At 37.5% G+C, this 25212-nt stretch overlaps 1 protein-coding gene across 1 annotated transcript in view; it reads right to left on the bottom strand.

The window, feature by feature from the left end:
• LOC122797094 overlaps positions 1-25212 on the bottom strand; it is a 625096-nt gene that overhangs the window by 477563 nt on the left and 122321 nt on the right. Inside the window, exon 5 of the mRNA XM_044065887.1 lies at positions 11317-11433. Coding sequence (XP_043921822.1) covers positions 11317-11433 — 117 coding nt within the window. The remainder of the gene's footprint in view (positions 1-11316; positions 11434-25212) is intronic.

Here is a 25212-nt window from a genome sequence, read left to right as displayed (position 1 = left end):
AAGAGTTTTGGACGCATACGCAACAGGTTGACCCTCTTGCAGAATGACTGCACCAAGTCCAAATTTCGAAGCATCACATGAAAGAGTAACTGGCTTGTAGATGTCATAGTATCTAAGAGTAGGTGGACTAGCAATTCTCTGTTTCAGGACATCAAATGCTCTCTGGTGTTGCTCTAACCATAACTAGTATACATTTTTACGTGTTAGCTCTCTGAGTAGTGGAGATATTTGACTCAAGTCTGGAATGAGCTTGCCTAGGTAGTTGACCATGCCAAGAAAATGTTGCAGGGCTTGAAATTTTCCTGGAGTTGGCATCTCGAGAATAGCTGTTTGCTTAGAAGGGTCTGGTCGTAAGCCTGAACTGGTAAATAAATGACCAACATAACTGACTTCTCGTAGCCTGAATTTGCATTTCTGGGGATTCAGCATAAGATTCACTTGATGTGCCCTTTCCAGAACTTTTCTGAGGTTACTGTCATGCTCTGGTTCACCATAACCTCCTACCAGTATGTCGTCAACTATAATAGCACAAGGATATCCAGAAAAAATTTGCTCTACTGCATATTGAAAGACTTCATTTGCAGAATTTATCCCAAATGGCATTCTCAGAAATCTGTACCTTCCAGAGTACTGAAAGTGGTTAGCAATGAGGATTTCTCATCAAGTAAAATTTGCCAAAATGAACTCTTTGCATCTAAGACAGAAAAAAAACAGTGGGATTTGGCATAAGAGCAGCGACTTCTTTGACTTTACGCATTGGATGATGAGGTCTTTTCAATGCCTTGTTCAAATGTCATGGATCAATGCATACTCTGATGTCATCTGAGCTTTTCTTATGAGCTACCAGCATGGAAGATACCCACTCAGTCAGTTTGTCTACTGGAAAAATCACACCTTGTTGCACCATTTTGTCTAGTTCGGTTTTGACTCTAGTTTGCAAAGCTAGTGGAACTTTTTGGACTGGCCTGATTACTGGGCTGACATCTGGGTCTAACTTCATGAAGTACAGAACTGGAAGCTTGCCTAGTTTGTCTTTGAAAAGATCAGCATAGGTAGAAAAAATATAATGGGTGAAATTAGAATAGTGGTCTTTTAAGCTAACATGGTGGACTTCCTTATTAAATGAAAGCAGTCCCATTTTCAAACTGTCTCTGAGCCCTCATAAAATAATAAGTTGTAGCTTCTCCCAGCAGAGTAACATGAAAGCATTACTAAGCCTTCCGTTTGAATCTCTTCACCACCATAAGCAACAGGCTTTGTACACTTTGCCAAATCACGCCTTTCACCAACACATACTCTAGCAAATGTTTCTGTAGACATAACATTGGACTTTGAGCCAGTATCAACTGTGAGCTCTATGGGTTTGCCATTTATCCAAACAGTAAAAAATACTTCATTCCTTACCCATAAATCTACTGCATTGACTGTTTCACTGAGCACTGATGCACCATTAGCATGAAAAGTAGGGTGGCGGCTTTCTAATTGATCAACTCGTTTTGTAAAATGTTCCCTTTTAATAAAAGAATGAGTGGCTTTTGATTTACAAAATCTTTTAAAATGATTCCATTTAATACATTTGTGGCACTGTTGACCAAAAGCTAAGCATTTCTCTCTTTTAGATTCATGATTGCCACCACAATTATGACAGTTGGCAATGAAACTGGGTGTTGCCCCTTACTTTGAGTTTTCTGACTCACTCTTATGCTTCCCTGAGGCTGTGCGAATTCTGGAAATTGCTAGAAAGCTCTGGGGTTTACCTGTGAGTGTTGTAATGGCTACAGTTGCTGCCATGTGCCTGGACCAGTTTCTTTTAACCACGTGTTGCATGCTATCAATGTGAGCTTTAGAAGTTACCGGAAACATGCCTTTCTCATTTGCAAGCATATATGTGTGCTTTTTTGTGAGCTCCTACATCTGAAAAATATCAAAGGCCTTATTCAAAGTTAAATCACTGTCATGAAGCAAAATCTTTTTTCACAGAATCATCCTTAATACCCCATACAAGTCTGTCCTTTATCAACTCCTCCCTTAAATCACCAGATCTGCATGTTTTAGCCTTATTTCTCAAGTCAGTTATATATGCTGCAAAGGTTTCACCAGGCTTTTGATCCCTTGTATAAAATAACTGACTCTCCATTGTAATGTTTATCTGGGGGGGGTTACACATTTCTCTAAATTTATGTTTAAGCACTCAGGGTCCTCCCTTGACTCAGCCAGTACAACAATATGATGCTTTTCCCCCTCTCCAGCAAAGATAGCAGGTGCATACACAAATGAATGTTCCCTTTCAGTAGCTTTTGACCTAGCTAAACTAAGCAGAATAAATGCCTTTCTGTGGTCATCTTTATCAGAAAATGCAGCCTGTATGAAAATGTCATACTCTTGCTCAAACACTCTCCAGTTTTCTGCGATATTAGTATCAAACACAAGTGGCCTTGGTTTTCAAAATCCTTCAGCCATGCCAACAAAGTATGCACAAACACACTGAAAATATGGTCCTTGTAATTATCTATGAATAAGCTGCCTCTATGCAGCTTGCAGTAACACTCAAATGCACAATAAACTCTTTGAAATACAGTACTTTGCGAAATATGCTCTGAAATGGCTGTATTTGCAAAATAACTCTACTGTAACTGCACAAACATGCGAACATCTCATACTTTCTGATCAATTGGATAGCTTTAATCAATATGAAAAATACATGCTTTGTGAAAAATACAGTAATTTCCCTTTATTTTATTTGTCTGATGCAATTCGGACTTTATTTTAAACATTTTCTGTAGTAATTCGAATATTTCTATTAATGTCAGACATTTTGACTTATTTTAATATCGTTTAGAGCATTCTGTATGCTTCATTTCATATTTTGCGAATAAGAAATAGTTTGCGCAAGTTTTAACATCTGAAATTCGTATCTGACCTGAAATAATTTGAGCAAGTTTTAACATCTGAAATTCGTACCCGACCTGTTTTTTTTTTTTTCTTTTGCGAATTACATCTGCAGCAGGGATAGTCCACTTCTCTATATTCCACCAGTACTAACTAGATGCCTCTCAAGTTCAAAGTGGAGAAACTGGAGTTCTTTCTGGCCATAAGTCGTTTCAGTCCCACAAGTAAGCTAGCAAGTATGGCTGGTGCGATCAGCCAAACAAACTTAGTAGATACACAATAAAGGAAGCCAGCACCACAAGGACCAAAATAGTATTTTAATAATATCACATACCAGACCAGTTTCGGCAAGTAGCCTTCATCAGTGATATCCATATACATATTCAATGATTTAAATACACTCAGTGTCCCATCATTTCCCATGACATCACTTCCACCCATAATTAGTGCAAAAAACTTTTTAGAAGCAAAAAAAGAAATGAATGAATGCATCATATTTTGTCATTCAGACCTGGTGAGAATAACCCCCAACATTTAATAATCCATTTCCTTTCTTTTTGATTCAAGATAAGAGTGCCATCCTGTTTTAAAGGATCTATTACCCATGACCTTGTCAATTACTGCAAAAGTATACCTAGCTGTAGTGTGTACTTGAGAATGTCTGCATAAGGGATTTGTGATTCTTTGATTATGTATGTCACTTAGGTGTTCAGACATGCGACAGCGCAAAGATCTCGACGTCTGCCCCACATAAAAGGCAGAGCAAGTGCAACTGACCAAATAAACCACCCAGTCCGACCCACAATTAGAGAAAAAATGTATATAAAAAAATAGACTTGTGTTTTTGCTCGTAAATTGTTTAGTCTTAAGCATGTGTTTGCAGAATACACAATGTCCACAAGGATACGAGCCCACAAGTCTGTCTCCTGTGATTGTTAGTTGTTGTCCTTCCTGATCCTCCCTGTGGATCTTCTTGAAATGAGCAAAGTGAGAACCCAGGGTTTTTTCTTTTCGAAAAGAAAAATGACACCTCTCAGGTAAAATGGAGCCCATTTCATCATTGGATGTAAGAAAATTCCAATGTTTATGAATTACATTTCTCAATAAACCCACATTTCTGCCATATGTAGTTACCATTCGTATAGTATCTGACCCCTGTCTATGCTCTTTAGGTCTGTACTGCAGAAGTTCAGATCTCTGTTGGTTAGTGGCCCAATTGCTAGCTCCAATAACATCACTCCCTCTATATCCCCTGCCAAAAAAATTGCTAGTAAAATCCTGCAAAAAGGTATGAAAGTCTTCTTCAGAAGAACAAATTCTTCTGATCCTCAGAAATTGAGACTTTGGGATATTCCGGACAGTGTGCCTAGGATGTAGGCTAGACGCATACAACAGATTGTTATATTGTGGGTATTTTCTGTATACTGAGGTGTGTAATGTATGATCTGAAAGACGCAAAATCCTAACATCAAGGAAATTGATTTCCTCTCTACTATACGTTACAGTGAATTCCATACCCCACTTGTTTTCATTAATATATTGCACAAATTCCATAAGATAGTCGATGTCTCCTCGCTGAACCAGCCAACAGTCGTCCAGGAATCTTCTCCATATGTCACTTTCTGGCAAAAAAATGTTATGGTCATTATTGTAGATGATCTGTTCTTCTATATAACCCATGAACAGATCAGCATAAATAGGGGCAAAAGATGCCCCCATAGCTGTACCTTGGGTTTGCCAATAACACTCACCCTTGAAATAGAAGACATTTTTGGTTAAAATGTGTTCCGTCAAACACACAAGCAGTGTGTTGAATCCTGGAGTATAAAGTTCTACCCTGTTAAGCTAGTACTCCAAGGCTTGCAAGGCTGCCTAATGAGGGATACTGGTATAAAGCAGCTTGACATCTAAAGTGCACATCAACCAATTGGGTTCTAACTGGGAGTCAGACACTATCTGTAGGAATTAAGTTGTATCTTTAATTCTAGCTCTACCATGCTGCAATAATGGCTATAAATATTGAGTCAAGAACATAGATAGAGGCTCAGTAAGAGAACCTATTCCTGACATAATTGGTCTTCCAGGGGGCTGGTTAAAATCTTTGTGAATTTCGGGCAGAAGGTATAGGTATTGTTTACCAGGCTCCCTTACAGTAAGATGTTGTCTAACTCGTTCACTGATAATACCTTCATTCACCACTTTTTCCAAAAATTCATCAATTGCTTTCTTAAAATTCGGGGTGGAGTCAATAGGCATGTTCATATAGTACTGAGGGTTAGTAAGTTGCCTATTTCCCTCAGCCCAGTAATAACTGGAATCCATGACTACTATTGCCCCACCCTTATTAGCCGGTAGGATGGTAATGTCAGTGTTTCCTTGGAGTTCTTTAAGTGCATGTTGCTCCCCTTTGGACAAATTATGTCTCAATACCTGAAAAGGATACAACTTGAAATGTATATCCTTTAGAACTGCTTGTTGAAAGATGGACACATGTTTATTCATAGGTGGCGCGAAACTGGATTTGTGAAAATGGAATTTAGTAGATCTTTGACATGCATCCTGTGAACCAAAGGATAATTTCAAATTCAGTTTTCTACAGAAAGCTGTAATGTCATTAACCAAATAGTTTTCATCAATAAAAAAGCCAGGGATGTAGTTCAGCCCTTTATTGAGAAGCTGAATCTCATCAGAAGACAATGTATGCTTTGAGATATTATGTACATTGGAATACTCAGTAGTTACTTCACCATTGATTGTAACAGATTTTCTATAGTGTCTATCCTTGTGTTTGTGTCCCCCCCTGTGTGTCCTACCCCTAAAGGTTGATCCTGAACCTGCCCCTTCTTAGATTCTGGGGAGTCACTGACATAAATACTGTCAGTGTCAGTAGCCGAGGATTCCTCTCCTGAAGTGCTAAAACCCTGACCTGTTTTTTTAAGAATACAGCGAGGTATTTTTCTACAAGTATGTGACGCATATTGATTACCCTCTGTAAATCTGACGCTCTTCTGGGATTCAAAGGGCCTGCCTTTGTCATAGTCCTCCACATCCCTGTTAAATTTGCGCAACTTTTTTTCTTTTGTTTGGTTTTCAAATGATAAAAGCTCCCTAGAGAGTTTGCTCAAGTTGTCGGTGTATGGTGACTGGCCCTCAAAATACTTGACTTCCTCACACAATCGTTTGACATCATTCATATTCTGTTCCACAATTCTTTCATAACAGGAAGTCAGTATGTTAACAAAGGCCATAGATGCCTTTTGTTGTGCCATATTCCACTCTCTGATCAAAATATCATCAGGTTTACCCACCAGAGGCTGAAATTTGACCCTCAGCCCCCTCGGTGTAATATTTCTGTTCTGGTAGGCCTTGAACAATTTTAAATGCCAAATATTTGTGCGTAAAGTCTTCATATTTTTGCCTAATTTGCTGAAGAGCAAGTTACAGCCATCAACTGGATCAGCCTGGCCTATTTCAATTGTGCCATCACTTTTTGAATGCAGACCGAACACTCTAATGTCATCCCGATCAGCACAAAGGCCCAACAATATAATGTAAAAATCCATGACAATAAGCCCCTAACTTGCACCACAATAAACAGAAAGGCTACTCAGAACACAATTGGTGTGAATAATGGCACAACAAAGGAGGGAAACTGAGGGACCAGTCACACACCAACCACCCAGCAAAGGGCCAGGGATTCACTTCAAAATATCATAAGCTATATGTTGCTCACAAAAAACGCCGACAGTGGTGACTAGACAGACAAGGTACAAAAGACCCAATGAAGCCCTAAAATTTCAGAGTAATAGTTTCAGGGAGTATGTGTACTTCCTCTACATAGCTGACACTGCATTAAGCATACCTAGTACAACATGATCCCAAATTATCCAAAGCAAAAATGTAAACATACCTTTAGGTTCATTAATAAAGCCAGGTGACATGGCTACAATCCAGTTTTGTTAAGTCCCAATTAGGGTATACTGACATACAATAAAACATTCAAAAGCAGTTATACACTTTACAAACTTCACACAGTGAAATATTTTGATTTTATATGGACAACCTAGCTGAATGTGTGTCCAGATCACATAAAAAGTATATATAGTGTCAAAAAATATCCAATAACCATATGTCATATATATTCTTCACTACATAGAACCATGCCTCTTCTGACACCATGTCACTCATCCCTCTGACATAGATGACAGGCAGGGTAGTTTGTTTAGATGCTGTATTATACAGAAACACATCAGGATGGATAGCAGCATCATTAAATATAAACAAAATGATTAACAGACAGACCTTACATACATACATGCTTACATCTCAACAGCTTACTACAAATGGCAGTCTGGCTTGCACATGCTCAGTATTTATACACTTGTGCAAGCCCTTGGATAGCTTCTTAAAGAGACAAAAACACATTGATCTATATAAATAAATAAAAATACCCAAAAATTAACTCCTATTTTTCTTGTCAAGGAAAATTTTGCATTTTTTCCACTGAGTGCTAGGTTTGCTATAGGCAGAGGAATTCTACAAGTGAAACGTGAGTATGGCTCCCCTTTAGTCAGTCCAGCCTCTGCTACAAATGAGAAAGCTCTCCAACATGAAAACAATAAAATCTGTAGATTCATAATCCTAGCCTCACAAAATGAATACCTTTGTACAACATTATATAAAGTTAATTGACTGACAATAAAACAAAGGGCAGATAATTTATCGGCCTCCCTGCTGTTTAAATTATTAGATCTTGAAATCCACTCACACAACAGCTAATCTAACATGAAAAATCTCCACCTTGGACCTTAAGTCACACTTCAAAAATGCTCCTAAAACGAGACTTCACTGCAGCAATGATTTTTTTCTTAATCTTATCCCTCAAATTTGCTTCTCAGTCATACCATCATAATTTTGGAAGTGTCTCCATTCTAATCTAAAAAAGTTTAACCTCCTAATATGCTGATAAATGCATAACAATTAAGCATATGCGATTTGGATGATATAAAATGGAAGGTGATATTTAATATAGCACACAGTGATTGAAGCCTTAGATTCATTTAAGGGCCTGGGTATATGGGTAGATCCAGCTTTAAGTTTTTCTAATCATATCAACCAATTAGCTAATGATAGTTGTTGAACTATAGGTTCATAGATTAGTACTAGGCTAGCTGCTCATTAGGGCCATTTTAAGCCTAGCCAGTAACCACATATGAGAATAAAACCTTTCATCTTGTGTCCATCTGGTGAACACCTTAACCATTATGCCAACCTCCCATGTATAAAAAGATTTATAAAGTTTAGGAAATCAGAAATGATGAAGCCATTGTTTGTTAGTTACATTAGACCCAAACTTGGAATAACAATATGGAAACTTTGTAAGAAAACAAGCATGAGTAAAGTGGAAAAAGTACAGTGGAAATATATGAAGGGCATCCATGGATGTGAACATTTAAGTTATTATGAAAGACTAATATAGCTGAACTTCTACAGTGTCTCACACAGATTTTTAAGAGACCTTATTCAGGTATACTGGGCATTTAGAGTCACTGCCTCTAGGAATATTTGGGGTTTATCAAAAAATAGTAGAGAATCATCAGACAACCTATGTAGACAATTCTATAGGAATGAGAAGTGTACTAACTGGTTGTCTGAGAGAGTAGCTAATACATGGAATAGACTACCAAATTACATTAAATCAAGCACTGGTTTAGACAGCGTTAAGAACAGCCTGGACACTTATTATGGAACAACAACTGTTTTGGCATATTGGCGGGCTAGAAGGGAATTATTGTCCTTGCCTGAAATATTTCAGTGTTTGAATGAATGTACTCAAACTTTCTTTAAAAAATATCTCTTCAAAGAAGCCCAGTACAAATTTCTCATGTCAGACTCCAATAACATTCATACTCTCACCAAAGCCTATTCTCAAACTCTGTAATATATACCCAATGACTTCATTATTCCATGCTGACAGAGTTAATAATTTCTTTGTGAATATCATAAATGTTGTAATTAACAACTTAATAACACTTATTCTGTGTAGGGCTTTATTCTTTTTTGTATATTGTACGTCTACCTTGTACACTGTACTATATTATAAAAGTTCTATCTTTTCAAGTTGAAGCATTGTATGCCTTATCTTTGAGCTGCACATTACACACCATTGTGCGCCTTTTTATTGTTCTATTTTGTGATGTAACCATTTTTATTTTTACTCTTTGTATTTTCCTGGGCTGAGCCTAAAACTGACTGAAATGAATGGATGCTCTATCTCAGTAAATAAATTAAAATAAAACAAAATAAACATGATAACCAACCAGTCCCAGTGGACTAATGGATGATGTATTGACTCCCATTTTAGGTGATATAATCCTGATCCAAGTAGAGCTTTATACAATGGATAGACAGCTGGCTCTCAGATAGGACATACGAAGTTAGGATAGGGGTGATCACCTCCACAAAGAGGCTTGTCACCAGCAGAATCCCTCAGGGCTCTGTGCTAGGCCAGCTCCTTTTTGGCATTTACTTTTCAGAAGCCAAAGCTAGTGTCAAAGCCCACTGACTAACCAAGTTTCTGCAAACTAGGTGCAGTCACAGAATCTCCCCAAGACACTAACATCCTATATGAAGGACTGAAACAGACAGATGACTGGTGCCCAAGCCTCAATAACAAAAACATGCATAATAGTACCCTTTGGGATGTCAGCTACCTTAAGAAACTACTTCTTTGATAACACCTCTAAGAGTACATCTCAGGTATGTGTCTAAGAGAATTCTGCTCCTCTGGATCAGGCTTCCCATCCATGTGAAGCAGAGTTCTTTCCTAACCCTATTCAAGTGTAACCTGGACATGTGGATGGGAAATCAGAAATTCATCCCAGGTCTAGTACCTATATCTCCAATTTGCAGAGACAGTCAGTAAATCATACTCTAGCTTACCTATACCTCTTGGGATACATCTGGGATGGATGGTTAGTCTTATAAAGGTCCCAGTGGTTGTTAGCCTCTTATACACTTATAAGTATTTCCATCCTGAAATCCTCTGCCCTGTCAATACATCACCTGAGTAGATCACACATATTTACAATGCATAGCCATCTCTTTATTTCTGTCTGTTAGTAATAAACTAATAAACTACTATATTCTGAAATTAATGTTTCACCAAAGGCAAAAAAAAAACCCCAGAGTAAATGAATAATAACAGAATGTCAAAGTCTATCTATCCATATGAAACTATACAGGCTGTCTTGTAGATTAAAGCTTGTAGCTGCATCATTCTGACTGAAAATGTTACAGCCATAGTTGTGATCCACCATGGCTGTTGACCGAAATGGCTCTATAGTAAGTGTCTTCCATGATAAAGTATAAGTCCCCTACTGACAAAGAGAAAAGTTTAGGAAGCCTAAAGTAGAATGCCCATATCAAAACAGTCCCAAGTTAAGAATTTTGGACAGTTGTTTATATGTAGAAGAGCAACATAGATAATAAACGTTATGACAATGCAATGACTACACACACACACACACACACACACACACACACACACACACACACACACACACACACACACACACGCTCTCTCACACGGTCTAATTTTTTTCTCACATTTAAGTTCAGTCTTCTGTACTCTTACTAAAAAAAAAAAAAAAAAAACACATATCTTCCTTCCTTTGATGCAAGCTTTTGCTATAGCCTTTCTTTGTCTTTGTGCTTGTCTGTGCATAGTTTTCTGCTCCAGTTTTAATTGTAGTGTTTCTAAGTGCTCCAGTCATGCTGCTTTTTTATTATCTTAGGTATTTCTTTGTTGTTCTTCCATTTTTTTCCCTCCTTCCTCACTTAAAACACATACTTCCACATCCCTCACTGAAAAAAATATGACTTGGCTTTCTTTAATACTGTCTATTCTCCTTCTATTTCTTCTTCACAATGTCATTAAACTGACCCTATAGTATGGGTTGTCAAATGATTCCTGTCCACTGATCCAACTGTTGACCAGCATCCGAACTGGCAACCTCATAATCAACCAGTAGATCAGTAACACAAAGAAAAGTGCCAGTCATATTCAAGCATTCATCCTATTACATTGTGTCTAATTTACCTAGTTTTCTCAGTCTTTGACTGTATATTACTGAGCCTGCCCAATCTGTAGAGGATACAGTTTCACAGCTGGCAATAAAGTTGTCCTGCAACTGTATGACTAACCTGACAGCTAAATAGGAACATATGAAGAACTTGGCACCTACTGTTTTTCTGAATCTAACACACAGCACTAAAGATCTACAGGCCACGGAGACTACTGGAATGCTGAAAGCACTAGTTTTTATAAAAAGCCAAGACATAAAACATAGGGTTCACATCTGCTCTGTTGCTTTTATATTAAACAGAACAGTATACAACTATTTCACTATGTAGCAACACCCTTACCTTTCTCCTTCTTAAGTAAACTAAGTTTAGAGAACAGTCCAGACTTTCTTCTTGTAGAACCACGGGTATCAGATGAGGTGTCATCATCAAGCAAGTTATGTAGACTGCTTTGTGAACCTGCATCAACACAAACATAAGGAAATAAATCCATGCAGAGTGTGCCTAGAACGCATGCAATATCATTACAATAAAGTGAACGGATAAGACAGTTTAGTTCTGAATCCTCTGAAAAACTGTTTATAGATAACACCAAGCTAAGTCCTTCTCTATGTGCTTGCACCAGTTGCCTCTTGCACTTGATAATGCTCTAATCAGGATGTAATCCACATCCTGGAAAGCTTATTACATGGATTTTTGTGAAATTATATAAAGAAATGGGAAATACTGTAAAGTGTATGTGAGCATTTAGATAGCGTATTCATGAAAAAATGTTAAATATATGCCCTTTCACGATGCTGCAGTATATGACTGGCCATTACTAATACAGGTGTGATATCAAGGTAAAACTAACTTTAAATACTCTTAAACTAATTGCTTTGTCTGCAACAAAAGTATATTTTTAATGTTATTGAATGAATTCAGCCTATAATAACAACAAATTCCTGATGCTGATGAATGATTTCTGTCACTGTCATAAAACGTGCAGTGGCCAAAACATCTCAGCCACCCAGTCTTCCTTAAGTATTAGATATAAACAACACTTTTACATAAAGTGCTTTCTCCTATGGAAGATTTGCAGTCATTTTTGCACAATGACAAAGGAGTAATTTTTAAGCTTTCTGTAAACTACACATTAGTTTCTGACCTACCAGGTGTGAACAAAGAAGCATGAAACGTCCTCAAAAAATGAGTTAATGGATTCGGGCAGCAGTTACAATGGCATGAAATTGCTACACAAATAAGATGTCTGCATGGTCTGGGGAATACTTGCAACTGTTTCACGTTGTTCCATTATCTTGTAGGTAACAGAGACCTGTCAAGGATTTGTCAGCAAGGAAATGCAGCACGTGCAACTAAGTTTTGCTCTTTCCTATTACAAGCATTACTGCTGATCTATCTTCTCTGAATCTGCTCATCACATTATGTGTACTCCCTTTCCATCTCATTCAACATGAAGCTTAGTTTGATGCACAACTCTATGTCTTATACAACATCAGGCTTACACCTGCCTGTTGTTTATCAAGCAGAGTTCGCTTGTAAAAGGCAGCTCTTCCAGCTAAAGAGATCTCTAGTACACCAAACTGAATGGCTGTGATCTTTTTGTTGGTTGACAGGCTGAGTAACTTAGCCTGTCTGGCCACCTGTAGAGTACTTTCGTCTGAATAATGCAAATTGAATACACAATTCTTTGAAGATAAGTTGGAATTTTAAGGAGAGCTCTGTCTTCCAATAAATACTTAGGGGAAGATTGCATAATCCATATTGGGTCTCTGTCATGATCCCGAGTTCTTTATCTTACCTTACATTGATTACATCTCCTTGGCAATGCTCAGATCTACTCTGAGCTACAACAGAATGGCATTAAATATACTGATCCCAAGGATATTGCCAAAATCCTGGCAGATCGATTCAGTGCCAACATCACCCCCTCTCACCCCCTAAATGGTCCATCTCAATACTGGAAGATTGCCAAATTCCGGTAATAACAGCCACGCACTCTCCAAAGCTAAGAATACAGCATCCATGGGACCAGATGACATCTCGGGCTGTGTACTACATGAACTACAAAATGAACTGGCGCCTCACCTAAGTGTCATGTTTAATCATACCCTCACCTCCGGCTTCGTGCCCACTGAGTGGCACACAGCTACAGTTATCCCACTCCAGTAGGGGGGATCCAACTTGGATCCCGGGAACTACCGCCCCATCAGTCTGACGAGCCTGATCTGCAAGGCCATGGAACGTATTATCATGGAACTTATAAACAAAGACACTGGCAACCTTAAAACACTGGACCCCACCCAGTTTGGGTTCGTGAAGGGCTGATCTTGTCTCCTGAACCTGATTGACTTCTTCGAATCAGTCTCCAGAGCCGTGGACGAGGGTAAGACAGTCCACGTAGCCTATCTGGACCTCGCCAAGGCCTTTGACACCACCCCCCACTCTGGAATCATAGATAAACTTACTAAGCTGGGCATTAATCCCTATGTAACTCGATGAATTGCCAACTGGCTTACTGACACAACCCACACTGTAAAAGTAGCTGACTCCAAATCCAGCTCCAGACAAGTGGAGTACCTCAGGGTTCAGTCCCGGGACCTCTCTTGTTTGGCATCTACTTCCCTGAATTACAGGTCAACACTAAGGGACTCTGGCTAACAAAGTTCGCAGATGACTGCAAACTGGGAGCCATTATTTAATCCCCAAATGATGTTGATACTCTACAAAAGGCCTTACAGAAACAGGTTCTTGGTGCCAGAGCCATGGGCTCAAGCTCAATGCCAAGAAATGTATAGTTATCCCCTTTGGGAAAAATCATGTACCTGTGAATTACCACATAGGTGGCAGTACACTAAACACTGAAAGTGTGATAAGACAGACTTAGGGACACAGGTGGACAGTGGTCTCACCTTCAATAACCACATCGCCACAACAGCCAGGAAATCCTTCTATGTGGCACAGCTCATCACTAAGGGCTTCTCATTCAGAAAAAAAGGAGGTCATTGTCCCACTGTACTCATCCCTCATTAGACCCATTATAGAATACAACGCCCCATTTGGTATGTACCTCTCAAGACATCTGCAGCAACTGGAAAGGCCGCAGAAATACCTCACTAAAAGAATCACAGGCCTAAAGCAGATGCCCTATGCTGACTGCCTTAAAAAACTCCAGCTATACTCTGTCGCATTTCGTCTACTCCGAGGTGATCTCTGCTTAACATATAAGGCCATGTCAAACCCAGAGCTGTTGGACATGCTGCACTTAAAAAAATCCCAATCCCTCAGAGCCACATGCTCCAGGGATCTAAACCTTGTCATCACAATAAACAAAACATGCTGGAGGGATAGGTTCCTGACACAGAGACTCCCCAGACTCTGGAATAGACTGCCCATACATGTCAAGCAGAGCGCCTCTTTGGCCCTCTTAAAAAGGAACCTTGATGATTGGATGGGAGAAAGGAAATTTACCCTGGGGATCACGTCAGTTGCCCTGCTAGACAGGGGTCAAGGGAAGTAAATAGTGTGGGAGAAATAGCCAGGGAATTGTTATGGCTAGGCTTGTATAGTCCCTAGGGCCGATAGCCTAATACCAACCTATGAACCTATGAACCTTGATCTCAACCATTTCACCTGTAACCTATAACTCTGACATACATCCTGCAATGCTCACTGTTCTCTTGTTGTGCTGCATCCATGGAATTATCAAATTATTCAATCATCTTTGAATAGTGTAGTTTTTCTAACCATGTTAAAGCAGGCTCATGTGACCCCTGTTTTCAGATACATTCTTTATAACTACTTCCCCATCTCTGCTCTTTCATTCATTGGAAAGATTATTGACAAGGTTGATTATTCACTTAATTCAGTTCTACGAGAGTATTGAATTTATAACCCATTTCAGTCTGGATTTTGCACTAGCCAGTAGTACTGAGATGGACCTTACTCAGGACATGAACAATTTCCTACATTATCTCCTGGTCCGTCTTTATTTTTCTTCTTTGTTTAATTTACTGGACCAGAAAACTCTGCTTAACAATTTACAGACATACTGTGGGGCATCAAGTACTATTTCAAACTGGTTTGTCATCTACATCTCTGGATGTCCCCAAGAGGTAATTTTTAGTGTCAACAGTGTCTAATTTCCAACTCACAAAATATTCCAAAAGAAAATTAACATGCTAAAAACAAAATAAAAATGGTAATGGTGACCAAAGAAAACCGCTTTATTAATCAAGGTTTGGGCTGGGGAGGTGTGTGTTTTTAATGGTTTACATTCATATGATCGAGCGCACAATGCTCGACCATGTATTACACCAACTTTGCTCCGTGAATCCCGTAATGCTGAACGGTCGGAATGTTGTAAAAATATCGAATTCGACATTTCCGACCACTCTACCACTTAAACAAGTGCTACCATGGGTCAAAAAAGGGGGCGATATTTTGCGATTCGCAACACTTGTAATTGCTTTTTTGGGATATTGCCGCATTCCTTTCGGCAATACTTGATCAACCATCCACCGGTCGATCATAGGTGTGTATACCATTTTTAATTCTTATGCAAGATATTTAAACATTAGTAAGATACATTATATTGAGGAATGAAAGTGCTAAACCTTGGTTAATAAAGCTGTTTTCTTTTACCATTTTTATTTTGTTTTTAATTTCCAACTCACCTCCAGTGTCATGCAAAGTTTGATCTCTTGGTCCACTGTTATTCTCTGTAGACATGCTTTACGATTATTAGCTTCTCTAATATACACATAATACATGCAACATTTTTCCTTTCTATCCCCCAGGATGATGTCCGCTGTTGAGTCACCTAGCAAGGATCTGGACTGCATCTAAAATTGGATGAATTTTGGTTACCTCAGGCTCATCACCTCCAAGATGGTGGCCACTGCTTATTACACCATATTGAAACATTCAAACTGTCCAGTCCAATCCTATGTCAGTCCTATCATTGTTTATTGTGATGAAAAACTATGTCATGGGTATATCCAGCATTACCCATACCCGGCCATTGGTTATTGCTATAATATTCCACATCTATTACATACTGTAATGTATGCAACTGTAGGTATTTGTTTTGTTTCTGCATGTCTCTCATATTAGTTATTAAGTGAGTTAGGATTAAGCATTTTTTAAATTAAAAAAAAATTTTAGTTGCGTTCTCTCTGTCTCATGTTGAGCCTCACTCCCCCTCCATGCTTATATTGCCCACCACTCTCCCAATGAGTACAATATCAGAGACCTTACTGATCTCTACATGCAGCACATTCATGGAACTTCATCTATCGTGTCATAATGTGTACCACTGATTACCTAATTATATTGTTCAAAGTTGCTAATAATAGTACTAGACACCATCAATCAAAGCTGAACAGCCACTTTAATAACTCACAAAATGAAAGCAGAAAGCCATTCGGCAGATTCATCTCACATCTCCAACTATACAGCTGACACACTAGACGCGGTGCATTATGGGAATGGACTGTTTTATAGACAGAGCTATATTACACAACATCAGCTACATGGATACATGTTAAAAGTTATACACACCATTTGTCATCACATCTACCAAAGTTGATCATATTAGACTGTCAAGGCTTCTGCTGTGTGCTGCCCATAAGCAACAAATCTGGCACTTAGGGATTCCACCATTCTGAATTTCTTCTGATAAACTTCACTGAATGAAAGTAAGGTTAGCAGGTCTGTAATTAGCTGGCCCCTGTTTTAGGCTCACCTTTTTACATGAAACTGTTGTTACTATGCTCTAATCCTGCTGCATCACTCAGGTTTCAAAGGAAAGACTTTACAGTTTTTACAGTTTTTTACTGTACAGTTACTAAACTACCCGCTTCAACACAGTCAAATCTATATCAGCGAAGGAGTAAGCTCAGTGACACCATTAACCATAGATTTCCATTGTCTTTTGACATCAGGGTTCTGTCTTACCTTTCCCTGGTGGCTTTCTCATCTGTCTATCTGACTCTGTCAACACCTTCTCTGACTTCTCCTACTGACAGTGAACCAAATATTCTTCAGTAACTAAAGTGAATGATTTTCATTCAAAATTTATGTTTGATTTCATTCTTATCACTAGTCCTGTTTTCCTAATACCCCAGTGTTCTTCTTTTTTTTTTTATCCATTCGATTACTTCCCCTTAATTATTTTATTCAGTATTGTATTTTTTCTTTGCATTTAGGAATGTTTGATCATCATCATGGAAGACTGTATCCTGTAAGGTTTACTTTGTTCTCTGCCCCTCTTTCTTGAGGGCTCCCCTGATACAGTCTCCATGTGTAGGTGAATCAGTTTTTAACTCCATACCACTACTTAACCTTTGACTGAATTCCCTTAGTTGGAAAAAATCAATATTCCTCTGCTACTCAGTTACTACCAATGAAGAACTGCCATTCATAATCCCAGCAGTCCTCACCCACTAAACGTTCCACTGTGCAGTAAACCCACACACAAGACTCAGTAATAATTTGGAGAATTATTAACTCGGTGAGAACACATGATTAGTATTCACCATTTTTACAATAATAGCTCCAACCTTTAATATGTTATTAGCTTTTATAGGACACACGAGGCTGCATTTGTAAAAATAATAATCAGCTTTACTTCAAGCATTCAGATATATCAGTGAATCTCAGATAATTCTCCAAATTCCATAATTAACAATAACCTGAAGCACTCAACATAAAGCAAACTCACAATGCACTGTCAAGTCTAAATCCAAGGATTTTTAGTTGCCTTTTTCTCTCAGGCTGTCTCTTTATTACACAGGCCCCACTCTATGTGCATGTCCATCTCAGTCTCTGAGTTCCATGACTTCTGTCTCCTTCTCTCTCCACGAGATGCCAGTGTCTGTCAGTCTGTCTCTCTCTCTTTCTCCAAATGATACTGCCCTCCTTTTTTTACCACAATAGGAGTATGGATTCCTATAATTGAAGCATTTGTACTGGATCTTTGTCCCATAACACCCCAACATTACAGCTCTGCACATCCCACAGTAGTCCCTTGTAGGCAGTATACCACATGACCCTCCAAGCTCAAACTGGTGAGGATAAGCAGCAGTGGCCAGGGAAATCCCACCTTGGCTTACCACAACCTCAATAACAGATGGCAATCTGCCTTCTGCACTGTATTTTTGCTGCAACAGTTCCTGGCAGAGTCCCCAGTCTAGGAATAGACAGCAGTATGGTTACTTCATACCATACTCTACCCCCTGCTTCATGACTACTCATTAAGTTTACCAGTTTAGTCAAATGTTTTAATCAAAAGGTTCAGGATACTTGATTTAGTTTTGTCTCTGTTATTAGTTTTCTGTTTGATACGCTGATATGAATCAGGTGAAATATCATGGCTATTTGCTAGACAGGGGTCCAGGAAATTAAATAATGTGGGAAGAAATAGCCAGGGAATTGTTATGGCTAGGCTTGTATAGGCCCTAGGGCTGATAGCCTAGTACCAACCTATGAACCTATGAACCTATGAACACAGAAACTCCCTTTAACTGGTACTAATTCTGCCTTCTTCACTGAATATTCTTTTACATTAGTTATGTCTGATGAGTGTGTTGGCCGAGACTTATCATATTCAACATTAGGTATACCTGGAGCACACTGTACTTTCCTTGTTTGATTTAGGATTATTTCTACAGGTTCAGGTTCTACAACTGTTTGTTCTATGGTCTCACCACGTTAATCTCACCTTCAGTACTATTCTCTTTAGCTGTTTCTATGGCCTTCAGGCTCTTAATGTCTCTGCTATTCTCTATATTAGCTTCCTCTTTCATCTACAGAAGGTTAGTGTGGTTGTCATCCTACTGTTTGTTGAAATTATTTTTCTTTCTCATGTTTATTACAGCAGTATGACTGTTTTGCATCAATGTACCATGTGAAGCAAGATTTTATACACATTAGTTTAATTTGCTGTTTGCTTCATCCAAAGTTTTGCTGTAAGCATTAATTTCATCCTTCAGATTTGTGCAGTTAGTGACTAGCTTGAAATTTTGCACTTCAATGTTCTCTTTTCTTCCTGCAGCTTGTTAATAAGGCTTTCATTATTTTGGTATTTTTGTTCTAGCTTTTACACGTGTTGATTAAGTGCACTTTAAGTCGCTGTTATTGCATCTCTGTAAGTCTTTGCAAACAGCCTTTTTGAGTTAGTCACTGATCAATGCTGTTTACTTTCATTTATACCTTCATACTTCTTTCATTGTATAAGCTGGGCTACTTTACAGTTGTGAGCATGAGTTTCTGTACAGTTCTTGATTTCATGGAGTTGTGCCTTTAGTAGTTCATTCTCAGATTGCACATTCTGATTCTTTTCTATTCCATCAAGCAGTACATTGACAACCTTTTGTAGTCCCTGTCACAATTTTCCATTTTACTCTAAAGGCACAAGGTTTGTCTGGGCTGAAGTTGCCTTCTTTTTTGTCTTTTAAGTTCCAATATTTGGCCACTTTGTCTTTGTGCCTTTTGCCTTGTAAGGTTACTTGATTTAGCATTTTCATGTTTACATTTGTGTTTCACTATTCCAAACGGTAGAGAAAATTCAGTCTACTACACTAATCAATATCTGTGTCTCTTTTATTTTGTCATCTTATTTGCTGGTCAAGCTCATCCAACAGCCTTGCAAAACTTTCTAACATTTTATTTTCATTTTCAGAGACCACCTGTTCCAACAACGCTACTGATTCTCTCTCTGCTTAAAGAAAGTACCCAGTAGCTACTTTAGCGCCTGTACACTCTCAGTTAATGCTCTACGTTAATCTTGCAAAGATATGTGGCATAGAGAGACAGAGTGTCCAATTTTCAGGGGAATTAGAAGGGGAAATATAACAAAAGAGGGTAGATTTCTGAAGAAATTTATGAAAATATTTGGTATGGAAGAAATTAGTTCAACAGTGATATTCTCTAAGATACAGTAACTTTACTACACTAGAAAGAACTTTAATCTTATATAAGCATTTGCATTCAACTGAATGCTTTGACACATATTCAATAACTATTTCAGATCACAGACCAATAAAGTCTGAGATACAAATGCAAGGTAATGAAGTAAAAATAAGATATTGGTGCTTTCCCACCTACCCGCTAAAACAGAGGTGTTAGGGAAAGTAGAAATATCTGTAGAAGTTATAGCTAGTCAGTGAGATAAAATGAAAATGGAGTTTAAAGCAGGGTATAAATAAAAGAAAAGGAGATCAGTTTAAGAAGTAATATGAATTATTTAGAGTGGCTGACAAAGATTAAAGTATTGTAGAACATGGGGAATCTCACGGAACAAGAAGAGGTGCAAATGCAGAGTGCTAAAAAGAAAATAAGGGAGTATCTGGATAATATGCACAAGTTTAGAAAGGTTGCTGTTAAACAACTATTTCTGATAATAACTCTAGAGCACAACAACTTTACCACAACCATATATGCAGCAGAAAGTAGAAAGTGCTGCTCCCAAATATAGGGAGCCTATAACAAGACAAATAACTAGGGATCCTGTAGAGTTTTAAAATATATTTCATATTTTTTTAAAAAATTTGTATAAAGCAGAGAAACGTGGAAATCAAAAAAGAGCACAAATAGAAATATTTATGGAAGACTTAATTATGCCATGGTTACACTTAGATGAGGCTCAACAACTAACAGTTAAGATAGGAGGGGATGAAATAAAAACAGTCAAGCATAATCAATCATCAGGAAAGCATCCAGGAATAGATGGTATGCCTGCGGAAGTTAGAAGGGAAGAAAGTGATGAAGATCTAGAACATTTTGTTTAACAGTATTTTAAAAGAAGAGTAAGAAAGAACATCTTGAAAGAAAGTTGTGGTGGCTGCATTACCTAAGGACAGTAAAGACCTATCAGACATAGCCTCATACAGATCCGTTTCAGTTTTAAACCATGATTATAAAATGTTTAAGTCTATACTAGATAAAAGAATGGCAAAGATGTTGCCAAAACTGATAGACATGGATCAATGCGGTTTTATGAAGGGGAGGCAATCATTCGACAACATTAGTTTAAAAATAATGATCTGAGAGAAGCAGAATGTAAGAAAATACTTCTGTTGTTGGTGGGTCTTGATGCACAGAAAGCATTTGACATAGTAAGCTGGGATTTTAAAAGTACGGCAATGGAAGCATCTGCATTCCCTGATACAATAATAAGGTTAATCAGGAGGATATATAAAGGATCAGAGGCAAGAATTAAAGTAAGATGGTTCCTCTATGATAAGTTGTGTTTGAACAGAGGAACAAGGCAGGAGTATCCTCTATCCCCTTTGTTATCTGCTTTATATTTAGAGCCATTGGCAAAGAAAACAAGGCACTCAGAAAAGCAAGGACATAATTGGTATGGTAATCAAGAAAAGTTAGCTTTATTTGCAGATGATATTATCTTATACCTGATATGTCAAGAAAATTATATTTCAATGCATTGTGGAACATTATAAAACAGTTTTAAGTCTTAAACAACAGGATCAAATGCTGAGCGATCTAAAAAAAAAAAAACAGAAAAATCTGGACTCTGGAAATGCTAACTATTTATTTAAACACTACAAAGCTTTTCAGTTTGCAACCTTCCTCATTGTGAATCAAACATCATATGACACAGCCCCCAATAATAAATATTTTACAATTAACTTAATAAAAACTTTAAAGATGCAATATAAAAAAGCAATATAAAAACATTTCAAGGACAATATAAGAAACATTTTGATGTGTTTGATTCACACCGAGGAAGGGTGCAAACCTGGAAGCTTTGTGGTGTTTAAACAGTGTTTCCAGAGTCCAGGTTTTTCTATTTTTCACAGTTTCAGGTTTTTTCAAGATACAAAATTAATGAAGATAAAACAAAGGTTATAGCCATAAATTATGTACCCACACACAAATTGGTTCAGCAATCCCCATATTTTATAGGTATACAATATGATGAAGTATTTGAGTATGGATTAAAAAGGCAGCTAAGGATAATGTGAACAGTGAAAAAACAGAAGTTCATGTTTCTTGATATGGATAACAGGATATATGCAGTGAAAATCTTTTTAGTCTCTTTAATTTTATATATGTGTCAACTAGGGGAGAAGTTGTAGACAATAATTAATAAAGAGTTGAAGGAATTTATCTGAAAGTGGAAGAGGGCAAGCGTTAAGTGGGATACGTTGATCCTTCTAATAGAACAAGGTAATCTACGATAACCTGATTTGAAAGGATATTTTAGAGCTACACAGTTAAAGCTTATATACATAACACAAGCAGAAAGAACTCAAGAGTAGAAAGGTATGATAATGAAGCAAGGGAAAGTTCATGAAATAAAGAGAGAGTTAGATTTTCGATGCAGATCCTCAAGGAGGAGAATAATAACAACCACATGGAGTATTATATTCATAAAGTAGCAGAAGGTTTTCTAAGAACTAAGCCAACACAAGAACGGAGAAAGGAGATTTTGTCAATAGTGAAGACTGCATGTACGGGTATATAAAATAAGCAAGAGGGGGTTTGGAATTTAATGGAGAAAACTGGCAAAGGAACCAAAGTATTGGGATCAAATAACTAGAAAAGGAAAGGTAATAGAATAGGATGAAAAAGATGTTTGGACTGAAGACTAGAGACTGCCATCCCTACCAGGAATTGATATCAAAGTACAGGCAAAGAGAAAGGGATGGGGAATCTTAAGTGAAAAATGTGTTCTAATGGGGTTTTTAGTCAAATCTAGAACAGAATATACTGGCAAAAAAGGGATGATTATAAAGATGTATAAATATTGCATGATAGCCATAAAAATCAATCAGAGAAGGTTAAAAAAGACTGGGAAAAGAGACTGAAAAAGCATTTTACAACAGAACAATCAGGAACATATGTAGGGCTCTCAAGTATGCAAAAAAGTCCAGAAGGCTTATGTTCTTTGCTTGGAACTGCTTGCACCAGTATTTTTATTTCTCAAGCAGACGTCATAAAAGTTTTCCTTAGGTAGACAGCGAATGTTGATGAGGAAGATAGGTAACTGGGAACTTATGTTTTGAGAGTATAATGAGTTGGCAGATTTTAAAAATTCTTTATAGAGTACTCTGTCAGAAATATTGGATGAGCAAATGGCTGTAACTAAGGATATGACATTTTTATTTTGAGCTGGGAGATAGGATCTGAATTGCCTAGACATAGTACAGCCTTATTAAGCTTAATTTTATTGGCTGCCAAAAAGCAATTACTAGAAAATGGTCATCAAAGTCTAAACCAACTATATGTGAAGCAACGAATATTATAAAACAGATAAAACAACTGGAAGTGGGATCTTTAGAAAAGCGAAGGAGCAAATTAGGTAGAAATAAATGGAAACTGTGGTAACAATAATTGCAGAATAATATTCAAAAAGAGTAGGAGTGAAGTTTAAGGAAAGGCATGGATTCAGCAACTTATGCAATGTTGGACTGATGATAATTAAAAAAAGGAAAGATATGTGATGTATAATGTACGTAAATGGAAAAAATGTTAATATGGTTTGCTTTCTTTCTGTTCATGTATGTTTGCCTATGTATTAAGTGATAATTTAATAAGATATTTTAAAAAAAGAAGTGATTTCCCACTGGAGATACGAACAGGAGGTCTACTAATCACTGCTGCAAACATTTTATGCAACATCAAAAGAAAACAATGTACTTCAAAGGTATTTATGCTAATAAATCATATTATTTATTTGTGATTATTTATTTATTGACATTTGTTGACCGAGAAAGTCCACTGGGCCAAAAACTCCAATTTTCAGTGGAGGTCTGGGGAGAAAAACTCCTTAATTACAGACAATTTTATCGTTCAGTTTGTACATTACAAAATGTATTAGAAGTAAAAAAGAAAAAAATAAATTAACAAATAAAAAGCTCCAAACAATTGATGACATTCTTAAATTTTGGAATCTGACATTCTTAAATTTTGGAATCAGACATTATTAATTGTAACAGATTCACAACTAAGGAAAAACATTAACATATACCTGTCATGTACAAGTTAGAGCTTTTCAATCAGTATGCTTTGGACTAAGAAATTTATTTATGAAGCATTGCATGAAATATTTTATGGATAGTAAAAGATAAATTAAATAGTAAGTAGAGGGGAAAGGGAGACATTCAGAAAGGAAAACTTATCAAGTAGTAAGAAGGAAAAAAAAGGACATTGTCATGGTAAGTAGCAGATGACAATTTAAGGTGGTTTACTCATGTTAGTAGAGGAGCAGCCTTGGTTACTGAGGTATAGTTCTTTCAGTGCTTTTTTGAATATAACTATAAAGTCTAGTTAAGTGATAGAATGAAGGAAAGCATTCCATAGTTTAGCAACCACATGGGAATAAAGGCATTGTCCATCTCTTTTGCTGGGTTTAGTTACAGTTAGGAGTTGTGTTTTGGAAGACCTAAGGTTACGATTTGGGGTATAAGTTTGTATTATTGCTTGAAGGGATGGATAGTATTTAGGGTTATAAAGTAATTTGCGGGTAAGAGTAAGTTGGGCAAATTGTAGGTAATGGGGGAGATCAAGCCAGTTTATAGATTTGATGGCCAGGCAGTGGTGTGTGCGAGTTGGCATATTAGAGACAAACTTAGCTATCTTATAGTAGCATGACTATAATTTGTTCACAAGAGATGTGTGTAGGTTAGTAAAGATGGGGAACCATACAAAACAGAAAAGAGAAGTAGACTATTTGCTAGTGTGAGTTTTGTGGCTTTTTCCAAGTAGAGTTTGTGCCTATAAAGCTTATCAAGCTTAAAATGTGTCTTTTTGATTGTGCTGAGTATGTGATCTTCAAACGTTGAGGTTTTCATCAATAGTGATGCCAAGTAATTTAGAATTTTTTGCAATTTCAAGTTCTGTATTGTTTTGTGAGAAAATTTTGAAGTCTAGAAGGGGTTTGGATGAGAAGAGTAACAGTTTTGATTTTTTGGGATTCAGTAACAGTTGCGCCTCTGTGAGCCAGGATTCAATGACAAAGAATGAGTTTTGCGTTAACTTTAGAAGATCAGAGCTGTTGTTAGCAGATGTGATTATGGTTGAATCATCTGCATATTGTATAAATGTATATGCATGGATGCTTTACAGAGACCGATAGACCCTTGGGGAACTCCAGTGTTGTTATTTAGATATTCGGATTGTTTGCTTTGCCACCTGACAGATTGTTTTCTGTTATTAAAATAGATATGGAACCAGGTTAGGGTGTGTGGGGAACAGTTTATGATCTCAAGT

The sequence above is a fragment of the Protopterus annectens genome, chromosome 3.part0, assembly GCF_019279795.1.
Source record: "Protopterus annectens isolate FY-2018-M chromosome 3.part0, PAN1.0, whole genome shotgun sequence".
Classification (NCBI taxonomy): domain Eukaryota; kingdom Metazoa; phylum Chordata; order Ceratodontiformes; family Protopteridae; genus Protopterus; species Protopterus annectens.
Note: the sequence above shows the minus strand (reverse complement) of the source record. Positions and strands in the feature narration are given on the sequence as shown.